At 46.4% G+C, this 19119-nt stretch overlaps 1 protein-coding gene across 1 annotated transcript in view; it reads right to left on the bottom strand.

The window, feature by feature from the left end:
- Positions 1-19119, bottom strand: part of DOCK1 (dedicator of cytokinesis 1) — a 473828-nt gene that overhangs the window by 320192 nt on the left and 134517 nt on the right. Inside the window, exon 26 of the mRNA XM_040486934.1 lies at positions 16573-16679. Within this exon, the coding sequence (XP_040342868.1) occupies positions 16573-16679 (107 nt within the window). The remainder of the gene's footprint in view (positions 1-16572; positions 16680-19119) is intronic.

The raw sequence follows: 19119 nt of genomic DNA, 5'->3' as shown, positions 1-19119 counted from the left end.
AGTCAGGGAGGCCTCCTTTAGGAGGCAGGACCTTCACCTGCTGGCAAGAGGAATGGCAATTTCCCACATGGGGCAGGCGATCAAGGAATGAGAAACCTGGACACAGAGTCAGGCAGGCAGGAGCATATGACACATTCAAGAGACAGACACATGCACAGGTGGAGGGTTGGGGAGAGGAGGAAAGGGCTAAAAGGCCAGACAGGCGGCTGGATACCAGCATGCACATGATGGGTAAGGTCAAGAAAGTTGGGAAAACCAACATGCTGATGGGGGCGGGGAGAGATGTGATCAGAGCAAAAGGCGAGAGTCCCTCTGGCATGGCGCACGGGTAGGGCAGCGGAGACAGGAGGGAGAGAAACCATCATTTAGCCACTGCAATCGGCCAGGCAAGAAACAGTAAAGGCCTGACCTCCGGCTGCAGTGGTGAGTTTGAAAGAGGCCTTGAGGAAGAGAAAACTGGAGGCAGGCTGGACCCGGTGCTCGGTGATGGGAGGTGGCAGATGAAGGAGAGTCAAACACAACGCTCCAAGTCCTGGTAATGATGTGTCATCCAAGGAGCCACGTGATGCCATCCAAAGAGAGGAATGTGAGAAAAGAAGGGTATTTTCAAAAGGAGGGAGAAAAGGACAAGGGTTCAGTTTTGGACAAGTGGAGTCGGAGTTGCCTGTTGGACACCCAAGTGGCCCCATCTGCTAGGCAAATGGAGAGAGGGTTCTAGACATTATTTCTGGTTTAGAAACACAGATGAAAGGATCGCCAGCCTCTAGGCAGCAATGAAAGCCACTAAGACCATCACAGGGAATATGCAAAGAGAGCAGAAAACTGACCGACATCAGGATGCAGGTGTTAGAACAGGAGATGTGCAGGACACAAAGGTGGAGAGAGCCAGGATGTGGGAGGAGGCAGACAAGTGATGCCAACCAAACAAGGGAGCACAGTGATCAAGGTGGCCAAATACGGCGGCAAGAATGCGTGGAACGGAACAAGCTTGGGGCGTGGCAGTGAGAGGCACACAGAGCCCCCTGAGGCAGCTTCCTGGGATGGCTGGGCAGGGACGAAAAATGGAAAACAGCTCCCGGGAGCAGGGCTGTGTAATGGAGGGACACTGGGGTGTAGGGACGAAAGCACATCTGGATTTTCCTTTGTGCTTCAGATGGGAGCAGAGAAAAGGATGTTCAGAAAATTAAAGAACAATAAGGACACGAACATGAAGGAGACGGAGGATGAAACACAATTACTCCTCCAGGTGGGAGAGCTCAGTTAACTCCGGTACCATCCTGCCCTCCCAACAGGAGCGACGTGTTCCCACCACCCCAGTTTTGCTTGTGAAACCAGCCCAGCCACCGCCGTCCCCTTTAAAATGCAGAGCACGACAGAACAGACGGCAGTGCTCCCAAACATTAGATATACTTAGCTTGTCTCAGGATTTCACATGGTGGGCTTACGTTAATGACGCATAAAAGCATGTTTCGCACTAATGTTTCCTGAACTCTTTTAACAGAAGAAAAAAGGAGCATGCAGCGTTGAAATGGTTCCCGTAAGTATGCTGTGACCCACGTAGAAGACTTTCCCAGGAGTACACGGTCATGAAGGCTCAGGGGTGCAAGTGGGAGTGGGGTGCAGGCGGGAAGCATCAGGCACACAGAAACAGCACAAACCCTGCTGTTCCACCTCCTTCCAGGGAACTGCACGTACGAAGCTCAGGCTCAGGCTGTTGAAATCCCGTTACGATTTATCCCCTTGAAAAGGACTAACAGCTACTCCATTTTTCCAGAAAGTGTTTTGCCCAGTGATTATATGATTTCACTTGTCGACTTCACAACAAGAGTAATCAATACTTAATGTATGAGGTGCTAACGTGCTGTGCATCTTCGGGGCAGCAGCCGGGTTCACCTTACTGGCTATAATGACAGGACTCACCAGAGGTCAGGCAGTGAGACACATGGCACGCGAAGAAGGCGCTATCCTGTGGGGACCATGACAGTCCTTCCACGTCTGTGTTCGCGGATGTCGGGGCCCTCCCCTTCTCAGCCAACCTTCCCTGTGATGTCAGCAGATGAAGTCACCAAGGAGACCATCTCCCAAATACCAGAGCCCCGTAAACTCACAGGGGAAGTGCTCCAAAGAGCCGAGACCTGCTGTCAGTGCAGAAGCCTGCACGGGTGTCCGAGAGCTGCCCAAGGACCAAGCCAGTGCAAGGGAAACGCGACAAGAAAACTACCCGTGGCAGTGAACCCAGATTGAAGATGCATCGGCCCCAAATGCTGACCCACTGAACACACGCATCCCGCAAGCACTCCAAAGCCCAGGGTCTTTCCTACAGAACCTCAATGCTCACAAATGACAACCACCTTCGGTAGCCCTTGACGTGCTGACCTCAATCACGACACCACATCCAGGGTAAAGACTACACGGCAACCTCCTAGAACCCAACAGACTGGAAGGTCTCCTGGCAAACCCGTCCAGGTCCAGCCCTGTTGGCGGCCATCTTCACAGCCCCTGGCAAGACGTCACCAGGATGATGGCTTCGTTCCCTTCAGCCTGAAACCCATCACCCAGCTTAACCGCCCTCACCAGGGGGCCAAGCCCTTGGTCGCCCCTGTCCATCCGGGCATCTCTATCGCTGCCACCATCTCGGAGATCTCCAAGACATCTGAGGGAGAAGCTGCGGCCAGGAATCCCCGGACTCTGACAACATGATTAAGGAAAACAAATGACTTTCAGCTAAACCAAACAAGCTGAGGAGGAACCCAACAGAGGGAGACGACCGGCCCAGGTTGGGAGGAGGAGTGTGTCTGCGAACTGTCTTAGAAAATCAGAGGAACACAGCTCTGGCCCCAGAGATGGCCGAAATGGCCCGCCAGCCTCCGGTACCCGGATGCCCTGGCCGAGTTCCATCTCTTCCCACCCCATTTATCTGTCCTGCTGGACAGGCAGTTGTTGACGCCACCGTTCTCAGAGGTAATTGAGTGTGTGAGTGTCATTTGTCAGAATTACTCCGGGGTGAAGAAGTGACGGCAGCCCTGTTCATCTTCGACAGGAGATGCTGTCACCATCTTCAGCTCCCTGGTGCTGGGCACGCCCACCTGCTACCCAAACCTGGGGTCTGCGTGTCAGCTGCGTTCCTTTGTCATCCAGCCCCTCTTGATGAGAAACCACCAAACTTTTGGAAACGTCACTGCCATTTTGTCACGTCGAAGACATTTCACTCCTAGCCCCAAGAACATAAAACCCCCTTTGTTAGAATCCTTCTGATGGACCCATAACCGCAAGCTGGATGTTTCCGCAGCTCGTCAGTCCTTCGTCACCCGCCGCACCCATGGGAGCTTAGGAGAAAGGGGAGACAGGGGAGCGGGGAGAATGAAAGGAGCCAATGCTCGCAGAAGGACCTCAGGAAGGCTTCCGACACTCCAGCCCCAGGACAGAGCTCTGGAGACAGGTGCCTGGGCACCCGGGCTGTCCTCAGAGGCCACAATGACCTCAGCAGGCATCTGATGCAGGCCTCCAAGGACATAGGGTCACAGGATAGCAGCATCCTCCAGAAACACGTCCCAGGCCCCCAGGGAGGACCATGCCCGAGAGACCTTCAGGGGCCGGGGGGACCAAAGCTGGAGGCAAAGCAATCGGCACGTCCCGTTGTGACCCGTTATCTGTAGGCCCCGGCAGGACTCACTGACAGACCCGGGCACGGGTGCCCAGCGTGTGGACCGCTGTGACACCTGGGTCAGCCATCTTTTGTCCGTGCCGGAATGCAATCTCCGTGAGAAGGGGTCCTGTTCTCACCAAGGGGAGCCCCACCCCCCCCCACCACACGCATACACATAAACTAGGACCTGAGTGTGCGTGCTTCTCCACGGAGGCCAGCTGTCACACTATCCTTGGTTCTTTATCTGTAAACCACAGTGCCCGGCTCCCGTTCAGGGGTGACGAGGGACATGCGGTACGAGCCGCCCTGTCCTGTCCTCGGAAGACGTCATCGTAACAAGATCTCTCCCCACTTTCTGGTGACCCAGTTTCACTGGACAGTGTCCAAGGCTGTCAGGACAGGAGTGTGCGGACACACATGTGCGTGTGCGAGCGCATGTGAGAGAGCCGGTGGGGGCCACGTGCAACTATAGGCACACAGTATCTGAGGACAGGTGTGCAGTGAGAAGCCAGTCCCCTCCAGTGTGACACCACCCCCCCCCCCCACCAAAGCACACCCACACTGGCCTCCCAACACTCGTCTTCCAGAGGGAGACAGTCCCCAAGAGGGACCTCTTGGTCCACATTTCGGTCAACCGTTGGGTCTCTTCCAGAAACGGTGGGCGCACGCCCTACCTAACACCCACGCCTCTCAGCTTCTACCCCGACGTCAAGTCCAAAACTCAAGAGCACAGAGGACAGTACAGCACACACACGCTCACACACACCGCACAATATACGCACTCGCACCACACTCACTACACACCCCCACACACTACACACCCACACGCACACCATACGCGCCCACCCACACGCTATATGCACACACACCCACACACACTCATGCTTTCGATGAACAATTTTAAAGCATCAGATGCAGTCTCTGGCAGCTGAGAAACAGGGATCTCCTGTCATATTCTGAATGTCCCAACTCAGTGTCCTGAATACCCTTCCCCCTGAACTAAGTGCCATTTCTGTCCCATGATTCATGCCAACAGTCCAATTAGGTCCAAGGCAGATGGCCTGGGAAACTGGCAAACCCCCCACAAACAAACAAACTCTTGTATTTTTAACAGAAAACACATTTTAAATAAACTACCCACAACTAATCACTTGGAAAACAGCTACAATAAATATTTGACTGGAAGCTTAGGGACCAGGGTCACTCTTCAATTTTGGGACACCGGACTCTCTTCAAGGTCCACTTTCCCCACACACATCAAGAAACAAAAAAAGCCACCCTGCTCACTCTCTGCTTTGGGTCTTGGGCAAGTTACTTAACACTCTCTAAGCCTTGGAGTGCTTGGGTGGCTCAGTCAGTTAAGCATCTGACCTCAACTCAGGTCATGATCTCACAGCTCGCAGGTTCGAGCCCTGTGTCCAGCTCTGTGCCGACAGCTCAGAGCCTGGAGCCTGCTTTAGATTCTGTGTCTCCCTCTCTCTCTGCCTCTCTCTCACACTCTCAAAACTAAATAAACATTTTAAAAATTAAAAAAAAAATACTCTCTAAGCCTTAATTTTTCTTATCTGCAAAATGGGGCTGTTTACCTGTGAGGTTCATGGTGAGAATCATATGGTATAATGTGTGCATTTGGCAAATAGGAACATTTAATAAATGACAGCTGCCAATACAAGTGCTGGAAATAAAATCATCATACAAAGTCAGTCTTTTCAACAAAAAGTACACAAAGACTAACGCCTTCGAGCTGCCCTATCCAAGAGGGGAGCTGGTGACCACTTGAAATACAGCTGGTAGCACTGAGAGATGGAATCTTCCATTTCAGTTAACTTTTAAGTAATTTAGATGTAAATGAAAAAAATGACACTTGCTTATTGGAAACAATGGTATGGAACACCTGGAGCAAGTTGGGTGTGTGAATTCACTTCTCAGCGGCAAATTTTATTAAATGTGAAAAATGCAGATTAAGGATCCGTGATGAAAATCTAGCATCCAAATTGAGATGGGCTGTAGGCGTCAAAAACCACACTGGATTTCAGAGACCCAGTGTGGAAAAAAGGAATGAAAAACTATGTCATTAGTAATATTTAGATTGAAGTCATGTTCGGATGGTATTTTAGATAAATCATTAAAATTAATTTCAGCAACTGTGTTGTACTTTTTTTTTTTTTTTAATGTGGCCTCTAGAAAGTTATAAATTGCATATGTGGCTCACATTCTATTTGTGTTGGACAGCAGGGTCTCAGAGCATGCTAGGAGGCAGATGTTAAAGACCTCCTGTGTGATTTCTCATCTTAATGAACTGGTGTTCGTCAACGGAAGGAGAATCGAGGCCACAGCAGATTTCTCCTATCAGATCTGCCTTCACGTGTATGTGACCGCAGGGTTGCTACTGCCTGTTAGGCTGAGTCGAGGCAGAGATACGACCCACAGGGAGGCCAGAACTAGCTGGCACGGCTCTCCTGATCGTCCCCACCGTAAGAGGGGAGCACAGTCAGCCCAGCGCAGACTGCCAGGAAGGGGCAGGCAAGCCCGGTGGACCCAGACTTCACACAAATCAGCTGTGGGGATCAGAGGTCCCAGCCACCCTGCTCCACCCGCCTCTCCCAGTGTGATCCACTATGATTACAGACAGCAATAATTCGACATCTGTTCGCCCTCAGCTGTGCAGGCTGAAGCCATGATGATTAATGCTCTGGTAATGGGCACAAAGTAAAAAATATTAATCTTTATAAAAGGTATTCAAAAGGCATCATCAGCTTATAAATGTCCAAGTAGAATATCCGTCTATAACCCCATTACAGCTCTACATTAAGGCAAGATGCAAACTCGAGAATGAATTTGTCCATTTCAAACATTCGTTTTATGAACACTGAGTAATGTGCTGCTTAATTTTTAGTTTGGTCACATTAAACAAATGATCCATAAAGTGCATTTAATAACCTTGAGCCTGTTACATAGAACTGAGATCCAGATTAACACTTTTAATGAGAATTAAACAGTAGGAGCTATATAAATGGGGGATGCTGGTTACTCATTTGTTACAGACACTCATCTTATTTTCCAACTCTCTAAGAACTCTGTGCCCTCATGATTCAATTGGTTCAAATGATTTTCTCCCTCCATATAAGTCTTCAAACAACAGAAATGCAGAAAATGGAGCCATCAACAGAAGGGATCACGGGAGCCATCTACTTATGTCCAGATTGACAGATGGGGTGCCAGGAGCCAGAGTAAAGGGACATGCGGGGATTGCACCACTAAGCAGCCGAGCCAGAATTAGGTGTCTGATCCCGGAGATAGAGCTCCTTAGAATAAATGATCCATACATGTGCACGTGCACGTAAACATGTGTGGCTCGGGTATCTTCACATGTCAAGTGCAGATTACATTTTTCCAAGCATCATTTTAAGGCAGCAAGCCATAAACATTGGTAGTATGAGGAGAATCCATTCACACGGAGTAACTCTAAGTATGTCACTCTTCCTTTCTGAGCTGTAGTTTCTTTGTCAGTGTTTTGGTCAGAAGCTCCTCAGCACCACTCACCTGAGGGCTGGAACTATCAGAAATAAGATAATCTGCATGTGAACTTTCTGCCCAATGTCACAGAATCTTAACTGAGAGGATGACATAGAAATTAAAAGAATTTAATTTATTGAAAATTGGAAGGAGGACGTGGCAGCATAGAGACTGTAACAATGGGAAAAGAAGCTGATCAAAGATGTCTTCTGGATGAAATCACTAGACATAATAAAAAATGTGTCATAAGGGTGCCTGGGTGGTTCAGTCAGCTAAGTGCCCAAATCTTGGTTTTGGCTCAGGTCATGATCTCATGGTCATGAGACTGAGCTGCTTTGGGTTCCACATTGGGCATGGAGTCTGCTTAAGAGTCTCTCTCTCCCTCTGCCTCCCACCCCCATTCAATTGCATGCATGCAAGCTCTCTTGTCACTCTGTCAGATAGATAGATAGTCTGCTTAAGAGTCTCTCTCTCCCTCTGCCCCCCACCCCGTTCAATTGCATGCATGCAAGCTCTCTTGTCACTCTGTCAGATAGGAAGGAAGGAAGGAAGGAAGGAAGGAAGGAAGGAAGGAGAAATGAAAAGAGAAGAAAAGAAAAGAAAAGAAAAGAAAAGAAAAGAAAAGAAAAGACAAGAAAGAAAGAAAGAAAAAGAAAGAAAGAAAGAGTCATCTTTTTGGAAGAAGGAATAGGGCAGCAGATATTTTAGATCCCTCAGTTTTGAGAAGTTTAGTAATAGGGGTTAAACATTCATTAGTATTGCAGTAATAAATAATTTTTCAGAAGGAATGAAAGAACCACCAACAGAGAAAAATCACAAATGATTCCCATTTACAAGTAGATGAAAAAGTTAAAAGATTACGTTGGAAGTACCAGTCATAGTGTCGAAACCGTAAGGTCTGATCCACTCCATCCTCAAGGATAGTCTATGTACTCAGGGAAGGGTTTATGCAACAAAAATAAAATGGGGTCTTAAAGGAAAACCTGGGAGTGGACAGGCTGACCTGGATTCCTCCAACTGTTACAGACAAGTTGCTGTAGGTACCATATCACACAGGCACAGAGCTAACTAATCTCATAGGGCTTGGAAGGAACCATGAACTGCAGAGACTCAGAGGCATGCCATCGTGGTGCCTTCTGTGAGCATTACTAGATATCGGAGAATCAAGGCAGCCTCTTCTAAGATTGCTCTCCTTGTTCCCAACATCAAACAACAGGGAAAGGAGCCCACTCAGAGGGTGGGTGCAGGACAGAGAATCAACTGTGATAATGGTTGGACCATCTACACCATGAGGAACTGTTGGCACCACCAATCTGATCACAGATAAGAGTCCCTACCGCGAAAAAGAAGAAAAAAGTATGAAAATTCCACAAGCACAGTACTGTGTTTCTACTTGTTTACGCGTAGTTTACATTTATTTATGTGTTCATCTATTCATGTATTTGTGTTTTGTCTTGTTCCATATGGCATCTGAAGTAAATTCGGTATTCAGAATGTATTACTCATATAGTGGGTGTGAAATAGTTTGAGTGGGTGATGGATTTTTAATAAGACAACCCCTTAATCAGCACCAGAGTGGTGGACAGCTCCCTGACTGGGATTTTGCTTACAGATTTGGATTTGTGGTTTAACTCCTGCGCCCTTCCTTATCTGTAAATTAGGAGAATTACTCTTTTCCAATTATACATTTTTAAGCTGACGGCTCTGAAGCCTTTCAGAGGAATCAAACTTGCTATACAACAGTGCTGAGCACATGGTAGGTGTTCAGCAAATTATAATTAAGAAATTGAGTTGACCCTCCTAGGTTGTGCTGTTTTAACAAACAGTCTTTTCAAATGCTCATATAATGAATGATACACAGTGATATATAGAATGAGATATGAAAAAGGTGTATAGTACTTTACGGATAAAGATTAAAATATTCTCAAAAACAGAAGAGAAGAAAATGATTTCACATTCCACTATTATTTCAAGAACCAGTCTTTGGGGTTCAAAGCCAGTAACATTCCTTAGAAGTCAGCCAGCACAGCTACCTAGTTAAGTATTCTGGACTGCTCTATGCGTGGTACGTTATGTGACTATGGTACATGATAGCTGCAACCCCAATTTTTCTTTCTGTACAACATCCCTCAAGTTAACAAAACTACTATAGAGTAGCTCTGGGTTTGAGATCCCTTCAATAAAGAGAAATATCTCTCCATTTTCCACAGTGGAGAAGCTCAAGAGATTTTTTGTTTATGGATCAAAAGCATTAAGAAAGTATATTTTATTATAAATCTATATTAAACATATAGCTATTCTTTCTACAATTTAAGGCAAAAGAAATTGATTAATAGAGTGGTTTTAAGAAATATGAATTTTAAGGGCGCCTGGGTGGCGCAGTCGGTTGAGCGTCCGACTTCAGCCAGGTCACGATCTCGCGGTCCGTGAGTTCGAGCCCCGCGTCGGGCTCTGGGCGGATGGCTCAGAGCCTGGAGCTTGTTTCCGATTCTGTGTCTCCCTCTCTCTCTGCCCCTCCCCCATTCATGCTCTGTCTCTCTCTGTCCCAAAAATAAATAAATGTTGAAAAAAAAAATTAAAAAAAAAAAGAAATATGAATTTTATAACTGGGATTAATCACAACAAAAATAGTCTAGAAATCTGACTTCAATATTTCCTAATAGCTGGTCCCAACAGGTATCTGAGCCTTTGCCCTCAGATTTCAAAGGGCTGCTGTAACTAATGTTTCTACTATTAAAAAGGAGAGTTTCACTCTGCTTGATAACTGGAAGAATCATTCACCTTGAAAATAAGAATGAGGAAGATAATTTAAGTTCTTTAGGCCTACATTCTGAAGAAGCGCTGTATTGTTCACAAATGAAACACAAATGAAGTTTTATGAGGCTGATGAACACTGTCTAAAAGGAGCCTGTTCACTATATTGAAAGAAACAGCCATGGGAATGGCCAGAAAATAAGGGACTGGCACGTTTCCCATTCCTACTCACTACCAGATTCCAACCATCGGGGGGAATAAAACAAACCCCAAAATGAAAAACAAACAGAGGGGTGCCAGTGAATAGAGAGCTCAAAACAACATAATCCAGCAAGAGTATTAAACTACTGTCAAGACCATAAGGGGATTATCTTTCCACTAAATCTTTAAATCTCTACTCTTCCAATCTTGCACTACCCTCTAAAAATGAATTTAAGACACAATGGTAAATTCACAGTAAACTCTAAAGAAAATCTCTCCATTGGTTTGGTCGCTTTCAATATGGGAATATGGAAGGGCTAGCTCCTGAAAGATGAAGAAAATGATGTGGTGATAATTGGAATGAACTTTCCCAAAGGTCTCTGGTTCAGATCCACAGCGGAGAGGAACCCATGTGGGTAAGGGCGTGCATTTCAGAAGCTCCCTCACCTTAACACAAAGGCACTTTGCAAATACGTCCAATGCTCTTGACTAATTTGAAAGTTAATGCTATCTGGTTGATTCCTTTTTTCCTCACTGCTTTAACATTAATGTAAAACATTTTTGTGAGCAGAAATCCCAAACCTTGGTGTCTTAGTGTTTATTTTAATTTAATTACATTGAAACTTTTCATTTCTATAATAGGATTGAAGCTTTAATTTTCACAGCTTTTGTCAGATATGTGGGCAACAATGTAATCACAGGGGAACAAAGCTACAAATGCACAAATTATGAAGCTCTGACCTTTCCGTCTCTTTGTATCTTGCTTTGAAAATCTGCTCACTCCACACCACAGATTATATGCAAGAGTCATCTTTTTGTGAAGCACATAATCTATTTAACCAGCTTTCAAGTAGTCAAGTCACATCGCGAGACAACGCTTGGAAGCCATTACTGCCCATTCATTGACTCCCGTGCACAGCATGCTGAGGAGTCCGACGCCCTTCGCCTCCACTCGGGAGCAGGAGTGGGGACATCCAAGGTGGAGTTGAGACACCGGCCCGGGAACCAGCCCGTCCGCACACCCTGCCTTTCCCGAAACAAAGGCATTTGCTCTCTGAATACCACCATACTTTTGAAAAAGACATCCTAATGACATGCTATGGTGGCTGGGATTTGCCTCAGAATATGTGGGGGAGGAGCACAGAGACAAAAACAAGACTGAATGGGACTTGAGACCTTCGGAAGCCCAGTGAGGAGGGCCCACAGGCGTTCGTGACCCTCTTCTCTCCATGCTTCTACAGGACTAAGCATTTCTATAATGCGAACAAAAAGCTATCTTGAATCCAGAAGCAGAGTTGAAGTGTCCCTTCCCCCACCTCCCATTTCCACAGAACCGAGGAAGTGCTAAATCGGAAGCAAAACAGATGATCTTCATTTTACAAAGCTGCTCACAGATGACCCTCTACATCTTCAGTCACTCACGAGTCTTCCTTTCCCATGTCTCCCGACGTTACTCGTCCTCAGGACAACTCCTTCCTGCTCCATGATCAATCCATGCAGAGTCAAGGCTAGCAGGCACAGCCAGCTTCCCCGAGCAAACACAAAACCTCTCCTCCCCCTACACCGAGTGAATTGCAAATGTATGCAGCTGGTCATGCTTCCTTCTCTGTGCTGCTCCCAGAGAAAAGAAGCGCACGATTGGGATATTCATGTCCGTTTCTGTTCGGGCAATAAACACGCACTGCAGGTGCGCCTGGGGCCAGGCACTGTCCTAGGAGCCAGCGATTGGGCAGTAACAGCATGAACAAGCAGGCCATGCTCGGGGAGCTCTCACTCTAGGGAAAGACCACGGATAACAAAAAAGCCAAGAAGAAAAATGTGCAGTCATTTCCCATGGTGGAGAGTGGCAGAAGCAGGCCTGGAGGAGAGCGGCTGGGGGGTGTTCCATGCAGGGGCGTTGGAGCACCTCTCAGAGCAAGCTCTCTGTAGTCCCTCTTGATTTTTTGTTGGTCCAGGTCTACTGACTCTTGGCTCATATTTGACATGACGATGACCCTCCCCCATGAGGGCAGGGTCTTATCTGCCATTTTTCGACTGAACCCTCCACAAACATGAGAGACACGGCTAACGTCGATTGTGCCTTAAATGTGAGAGGTCAACTCAGCACCATGCACACTTTCATCTTCAGAGGATATGATTCAGGCAACAAGAGCGAAGCAGGGGAGGAAGCTGAAGCCACGTCACTTCTCGAAAGTCCCTGAGTTAGCAGGCAGGAGAGGCAGGATTTGAACCCGAGCGGTCTGATCAGAAAGCCCACACACTGAGCCCTCTTGCAGACCGCCCACCCTCATCACAGAGAGGATCCACAGTTCTTTATTAATGAGGAAGTAAAAGCGTTTGTAGGAGAAATGATGCAAACCATCATTCATGGTTTTGCAAATCGAAGTTGAAGGAGAGAGCCGTGCACTCGGAGTAAAGGCCGATGATGGTGTTGACATGCAGCCGTGCGCTGGGAGGAGTCGAGTCTCCAGAGGGCCTGGTGCAGCACTGGCTTTCTCAGCCGACCGTGTGGCAGACCCCCGCCATGGCCATCGGTGTGGACACATGTAGTGTGGACTACAGCTCCTGAAAAGCCTTCTTATACTTGGGGGAGATCTCGACATGGTGAGCAGTGCCTCCCCCGTACAGAAGTCAGAACAAATCCACCGCCACTCTTACAACTGTAATGCAGACTATTCCCGGATTCTGCCAACGAGCCATGAAGCAACGGGAAACGGGCGGTGGGAGGGCCAGCTCTGGGAAGATCTCCCATTTCCTTCCACCAGGGTGGTAGCTGCAGAAACAGCAGGAACCACAAGGCCCCGACCCAGGGGGAGCACTGCAGCCGGGGCACCTGGGAGTGGGCAGTGACCGTGACGGCAGTTGCTGCGGCCACACCGGTTGGGGCCAAACAACCCTCTTTGCCAGAAGACACATCTCCTGCTAGAGTCTAGCAGACTTCAGCTGGGTGTGTCCTCAGTCTCCGTGTCCTTTACAGGATAGAGAAGCAGCAGCTGGGGAAGCAAGACTGAAACAACAGGGCACTGTGAGCCTCCATCTCCCGGGACCCACACGTGGCCCCGAAGGCCTCCGTGCAGAGAAGCAATTCTAGTGGCAGTATTCACTGCGGGCCTTGCCGTACGCGGATCAGCTGGTCACTCCCAACGAAGGGGGACTCTTACAACCATGGAACGTATTTGCTATCGGGGGGAGGAGGAGAGCGGTGTTTTAGAGCAAAGCAACGGAGTCAACACACATGCTGGTGAGCAAAGACACGCCGTGGAGCCCCCACCAGGAAACCTGGTGGAGCCACACACTGGTGCACTCTGACCACATCCCCAAGAGAATGTTTCCAAAGGGCTAGCACACCCAGGGACCTGTCCGGCTAACCCTAGTTACACCCAGTTCTAGAACTCTGGACCCATGGTCTGACTGGTTCCACTGGGACCAGGAAGCCCACACAGACAAAGACCATTGTTACAAATGAACAAGAAGTGGAACAAAGCAGGAAAATCAGGGCCATCATATCTCATCAAAAATTACTTTGGCTTTAACTGTTTATGCCAAACGTGGCACACAGTATCTTGCAAAAGTAATGCCACCTTTGTAAGAACAGACCAACCGGAAGACTTCCACCGATAAGTCTTTCCTGACAAGGATGTAAGACGGCTATAGGTCTGCTCTGAAGAAGCTGGGAGCTTGCAGATGAGGAAAATCCAGGTTATCTTGGCCAAGAATCTTTTCAGAAAGATTCTTAACACTCAAAGCCTGTAAGCGAGCCCTCTTTTTTTCTTTTTTGTTAATGTTTATTTATGCCTTTTTGAGAGAGAGAGAGAGAGAACAAGCAGGGAAGGGGCAGAGAGAGAGGGAGACACAGAATGAGAAGAAGGCTCCAGGCTCCGAGCTGTCAGGACAGAGCCTTGACGCGTGGCTTGAACTCATGGACTGTGAGATCACGACCTGAGCTGAAGTCAGATGCTTAACAGACTAAGCCACCCAGGCTCCCCCAAGAAGGGCCTTTTTCACATTGGACGACACATTCTGAAACACTTTGGGGACAGCCCATGAGCATCAGGGAGGGTGTTTGGATTGCCAATGGTGGCTTAAACGAGGTCTACTGACTGGGGAGCTGGGGAGCCGCTTCTAAGACACGAGACTTTGGGTTAACTGTGGCTCATGTGGTGCACGACCATTTCCAGATTCACATGTTTCACTCAACCTCATTTTCTATGTTGGGTGCAACCTGCTACGAAAATTAAGTTCCTAACTTCGTACTTAAAAAGATTCTAGGTTAATAATTAATTGCATGCTGCAAAGGATTCCAAAACAGGACTTGAGGCAGTCCGTGATAAAAGACTTACGGAACAAGAGTGAAAACAGAAACAGGGCACAGTAAAGAAGAGAAACACAATTACCAAACACCTAGGCTGACACAATTACCAAAAATAAAGAAGAGTCCCTTCAAGCTTTCTATTAGCTAAGTTCCAACAGAAGAAAACATTCCCTTGAAATGTATTCTTTTAAAAAAAAAAAAATTTTAACGTTTATTTATTTTTGAGACAGAGAGAGACAGAGCATGAACGGGGGAGGGTCAGAGAGAGGGGGACACAGAATCTGAAACAGGCTCCAGGCTCCAAGCTGTCAGCACAGAGCCCGACGCGGGGCTCGAACTCACAGACGGTGAGATCGTGACCTGAGCCGAAGTCGGCCGCTTAACCGACTGAGCCACCCAGGCGCCCCCCTTGAAATGTATTCTTAAAAGAATTCCCATTTTAAAGGTTTTTGATTGAACCATTTATATTTCAGGTCCTTATCCAAAGAGAGCCAAGGGATATGCGGAAAAAGTTCTGCAATAGAAATTACCAATGAAATACAGGGAAGAAAGTCTTCCCTGTATCAACAGTCAATAGAAGTCAAGTACAATCGATTGTTGACGATTGTTACTAATGTTAATTGGTAATTCAGTGAACCGGTTTACCTCAGTGGTGGTGATGGCGGCAGTGTGTGTGTGTGTGTGTGTGTGTGTGTGTGTGTGTGTGTGTGTGTCTGTCTGTCTGTCTGTGTGTCTTCGGGCTGGATGGTCAGGAGAAGGGATGTCAGTAACCTCCCTAATACGATCCAAATAGAAAACTTCTGGGGGATTTTATTTGCTCTGGTGTAAAGTGTAGTCAGTGTGGAAGGAAAACAAAGCAGGCGTCCCCACCCATCACCCCCACCCTCAAGCCTTCCTTGAAGGCCATATTTCACCAAGCTTTAGAAGACACCTGGAGGATGTGAATAATTCAAGACCCAGCCCTCCAATGAGACCCTGAAGAATGGACAGTCGAGATTAGTGTCGAAATAAAGGAGATTCATGTGCTTTGAATCCCAAACAAGGGCGACAGATCTGATTTTCATTTGCCCAAGTGAGAAACGGGCGTGTGGCCCACAGAAAGACATGTGGAAGGCTGCAGAAACCCACTCGTTTGTTGCTTTGGTGTTTTCTTTCACAAAGAACACTTGATCTCAAATGAAGTCTGAACATATTCTCTCAACATAAGCCTTCACTGTAAATGTAGACTCCGGTGCCTTTATAAAGTTCAATCCAGAAATAAGGTTAAAACCAGCAGGAAAGCAGAGGGTCCAGTAGTCCAGAAGGTACGAGGGACTAATCTGGACACGCACTGAGTTCTCAGTGCAGCCAGCAGCTCAAGGGGAGACCCCAGGCCAGGACCGCATCGTCCCTGAAACCCCACACATGAGGACAACAGAAAACAAACGGACCAGCCACATGTCTGGACACAAATAGAATAGTGTAAATCCGTGCCTCTCAGTCAGAATGTCACTCAACAGTCTGTACATGTGCCTCCAATAAATGAGGAAGGTTGCGGAATTGTGCAAAGGTTTTAGGCCTTCAATAAAACTGCTTGACAAGTGTAAAATATTAATTCAATCTGTCCAAATAGAAAGAAAATGATTAATAAAAAGGGTAGGGAGATAACATGAGGAAATATAAGGTGTTCCTCAGGATAAATGAGTTGAGGAATCATTAAAATTCTTATTACTTTGAGCAGGGTTTGAAGAAACCCTATCAAAGAAAGCAAAGTTCAGGAGAAGACAGAACCATTATTTCTAAATTTAAAGAAAACTTGACATTTTTCTTTGCAATCATCTGAATGGAAGCAGGTGATTGCCTCCCCAGGATAGACGATCACATGTCTTAAAGGCTACAATGTATGCTGATTATCTTAGGGCTTTGGTGTAGACCTAAATTACAAACTACAAGGTTTTCCCTTCATCTCTCAATGATCTATCACCTATGCTGTATGTCAATTACCATTCTCTTGTACGGGCTAAATCTTCCTGTCTTGTAATGGAGCTGTTTTAATTGGTTGCAACCTCCACTCCTTTTGGCATGGAGGAGAGAATTCAGAAGGGACAAGGTCTATAGACAATGAGTAATGTGACAATTTAATGATTCTCCGGCTTCTACTCACCATGCTGTGTGAAGAGGTCACTGTGAATGATTTCAATCAAGCAGTACAGCTTCTGAATGGTCAGCAAACCCATGGGAACATTTAGGATGAAATCAGTAAACATTTTGCTATAATGAAAAACACAAGTGAAAGAGTTTAGGGATACACAGCAAAATGATCCACCGTGTTCAAGACAGTACCTAGATGCAGGGTCATTAAATGGTCATTAAGCTCTACTAGAATATTGGATAATGCCCATTCTACAATATGGGCCAAAATCTCATCCAACAAAATGATGCTTTAAAATGTTGTTTTTCGGGGCGCCTGGGTGGCTTGGTCGGTTGAGCGTCCGACTTCGGCTCAGGTCATGATCTCACGGTCTGTGAGTTCGAGCCCCGCGTCGGGCTCTGTGCTGACCGCTCGGAGCCTGGAGCCTGTTTCAGATTCTGTTTCTCCCTCTCTCTCTCGGCCCCTCCCCTGTTCATGCTCTGTCTCTCTCTGTCTCAAAAATAAATAAACGTTATGGGGCGCCTGGGTGGCGCAGTCGGTTAAGCGTCCGACTTCAACCGGGTCACGATCTCACGGTCCGTGAGTTCGAGCCCCGCGTCGGGCTCTGGGCTGATGGCTCAGAGCCTGGAGCCTGTTTCCGATTCTGTGTCTCCCTCTCTCTCTGCCCCTCGCCCGTTCATGCTCTGTCTCTCTCTGTCCCAAAAATAAATAAACGTTGAAAAAAAAATTTTTTTAAATAAATAAATAAATAAATAAATAAATAAATAAAAATAAAATGTTGTTTTTCGCTTCGTACCCACTCAAATGGCTAGAATCCCAAGGAAAGACAACAAAAAGTGTTGGCCAGGATATGAAGAAATGGGAGCCCCCATATCATGCTGGTGGGAATGTAAATCGGTACAGCCACTTTGAAAAACTGCCTGGCATTTCCTGAAAATATTAAACACAGTTACCATATGATCCAGCATTTCTACTCCCAGATATATACCCAAGATAAATGAATATATATATATGTGTGTGTGTGTGTGTGTGTGTGTATACATATATAGGTGTGTGTATATATATGTGTGTGTGTGTATATATATATATATATATATATATATATATATATGTGTGTGTGTGTATATATCCAACACAAAACCTTGTATGTGAATCATAGCAACACTATCCCTAATACTCTAACAGGGGAAAAACCCAGATGCCCATCACCTGCTGAGGGGATAAACAACATATAAGATAGCCATAAAAGTCATCCATAACAAGGAATGAAACTCTGACCCATGCTACAGTATTGATAAACCTTGAAAACATTATACCAAGTAAAAGGAGCCAGACACAAAAGGCCACGTATTGTACAATCTCCTCCACATAAAATGCCTGGAAAAGGCCAACCTATAGACACAGAAAGGAGATTCGTGGTTGCCTAGGGCTGGGGTGGGGACACAAAACGACTGTTAATGAGCACCAGGGAGCTTACAGGGGTGATCAAACTTCTAAAATTGCACTATGATGATGGTCACACAACTCTGTAAAGACACTGAACACCATTTAATTAAACACTCTGAACCTGGCGAACTTTATAGTACAGGTATTATATCTCACTAGAGATATTCTTCTAAAAATTTACTTTTACAGGGGCACCTGGGTGGCTCAGTCAGTTAAGCATCTGACTCTTGATTTCAGCTCAAGTCACGATCTCACGGTTCATGGGATTGAGCCCCACACTGGCTCTGCGGGCTAAAAGTGCACAGCCTGCTTGAGATTCTCTCTCTCCTCTCTCTCCGCCCCTCCCCCAATTGTGCATACACATGCTTTCTTGCTCGCTCTCAAAATAAATAAATTAACATTTTTTTTTAATTTAGTTTTACAAATGGTCAATAAAACTATGAAGAAGTCTTAGAAGGAGGGTTCTTGTCAGTAACAAAGAAATGCTGTTCACCAGTCGTATCAGCAAGGTTCTGTAAAGGAATAATTCCAAGTACTGGCAAAGTTTGGGAAGACAGACACCAACATGCTTTGGTAGAAGGTTGCTTTGACTCTTCGAGGACAACTGGATACTATTTGTTTAAAATCTTTTAAGAAAACACAAAAAAGAAATCGAAAAAAAAGAGAGAAAATGTAAAACCTGGTAAATCCATTTCACTGTTTATCCTGCTGACCTAAATAAGGACAAGATACTACAATTAACCTACCAAAAAACTTGTCCTAGTGTGTTGTATAATAATAAAAACTGAACAGAATCCACTACCCATTGGTACAGCACAGTGGCATGTTCTTTGTAATTAAAAACCCAGGTTGGTCTCAAAGTACTGCCACCGACCAGCTAAGTTATCATGGACGAGTTACTTAGCATAAAAGTGGGCGAATAACAGAACCCAAGATTAACAACGCATGGAAAGGCTTTGTGTAAAGCCTCTTCTGTGTGGAGAAATCACATAATCGATGTCAGTACCTACGGTTGCTACCTCAGTAAATGACGGGGGAGCATAGGATACAACACCGTGGAGGTTGTAAAAAAGTATGTTGCAGAAGACTATCGCACCATGTGAGAAAACAAGA

The sequence above is a fragment of the Herpailurus yagouaroundi genome, unplaced genomic scaffold (genome assembly GCF_014898765.1).
Source record: "Herpailurus yagouaroundi ecotype Mexico unplaced genomic scaffold, PumYag 163, whole genome shotgun sequence".
NCBI classification, from domain to species: Eukaryota; Metazoa; Chordata; class Mammalia; order Carnivora; family Felidae; genus Herpailurus; species Herpailurus yagouaroundi.
Note: the sequence above shows the minus strand (reverse complement) of the source record. Positions and strands in the feature narration are given on the sequence as shown.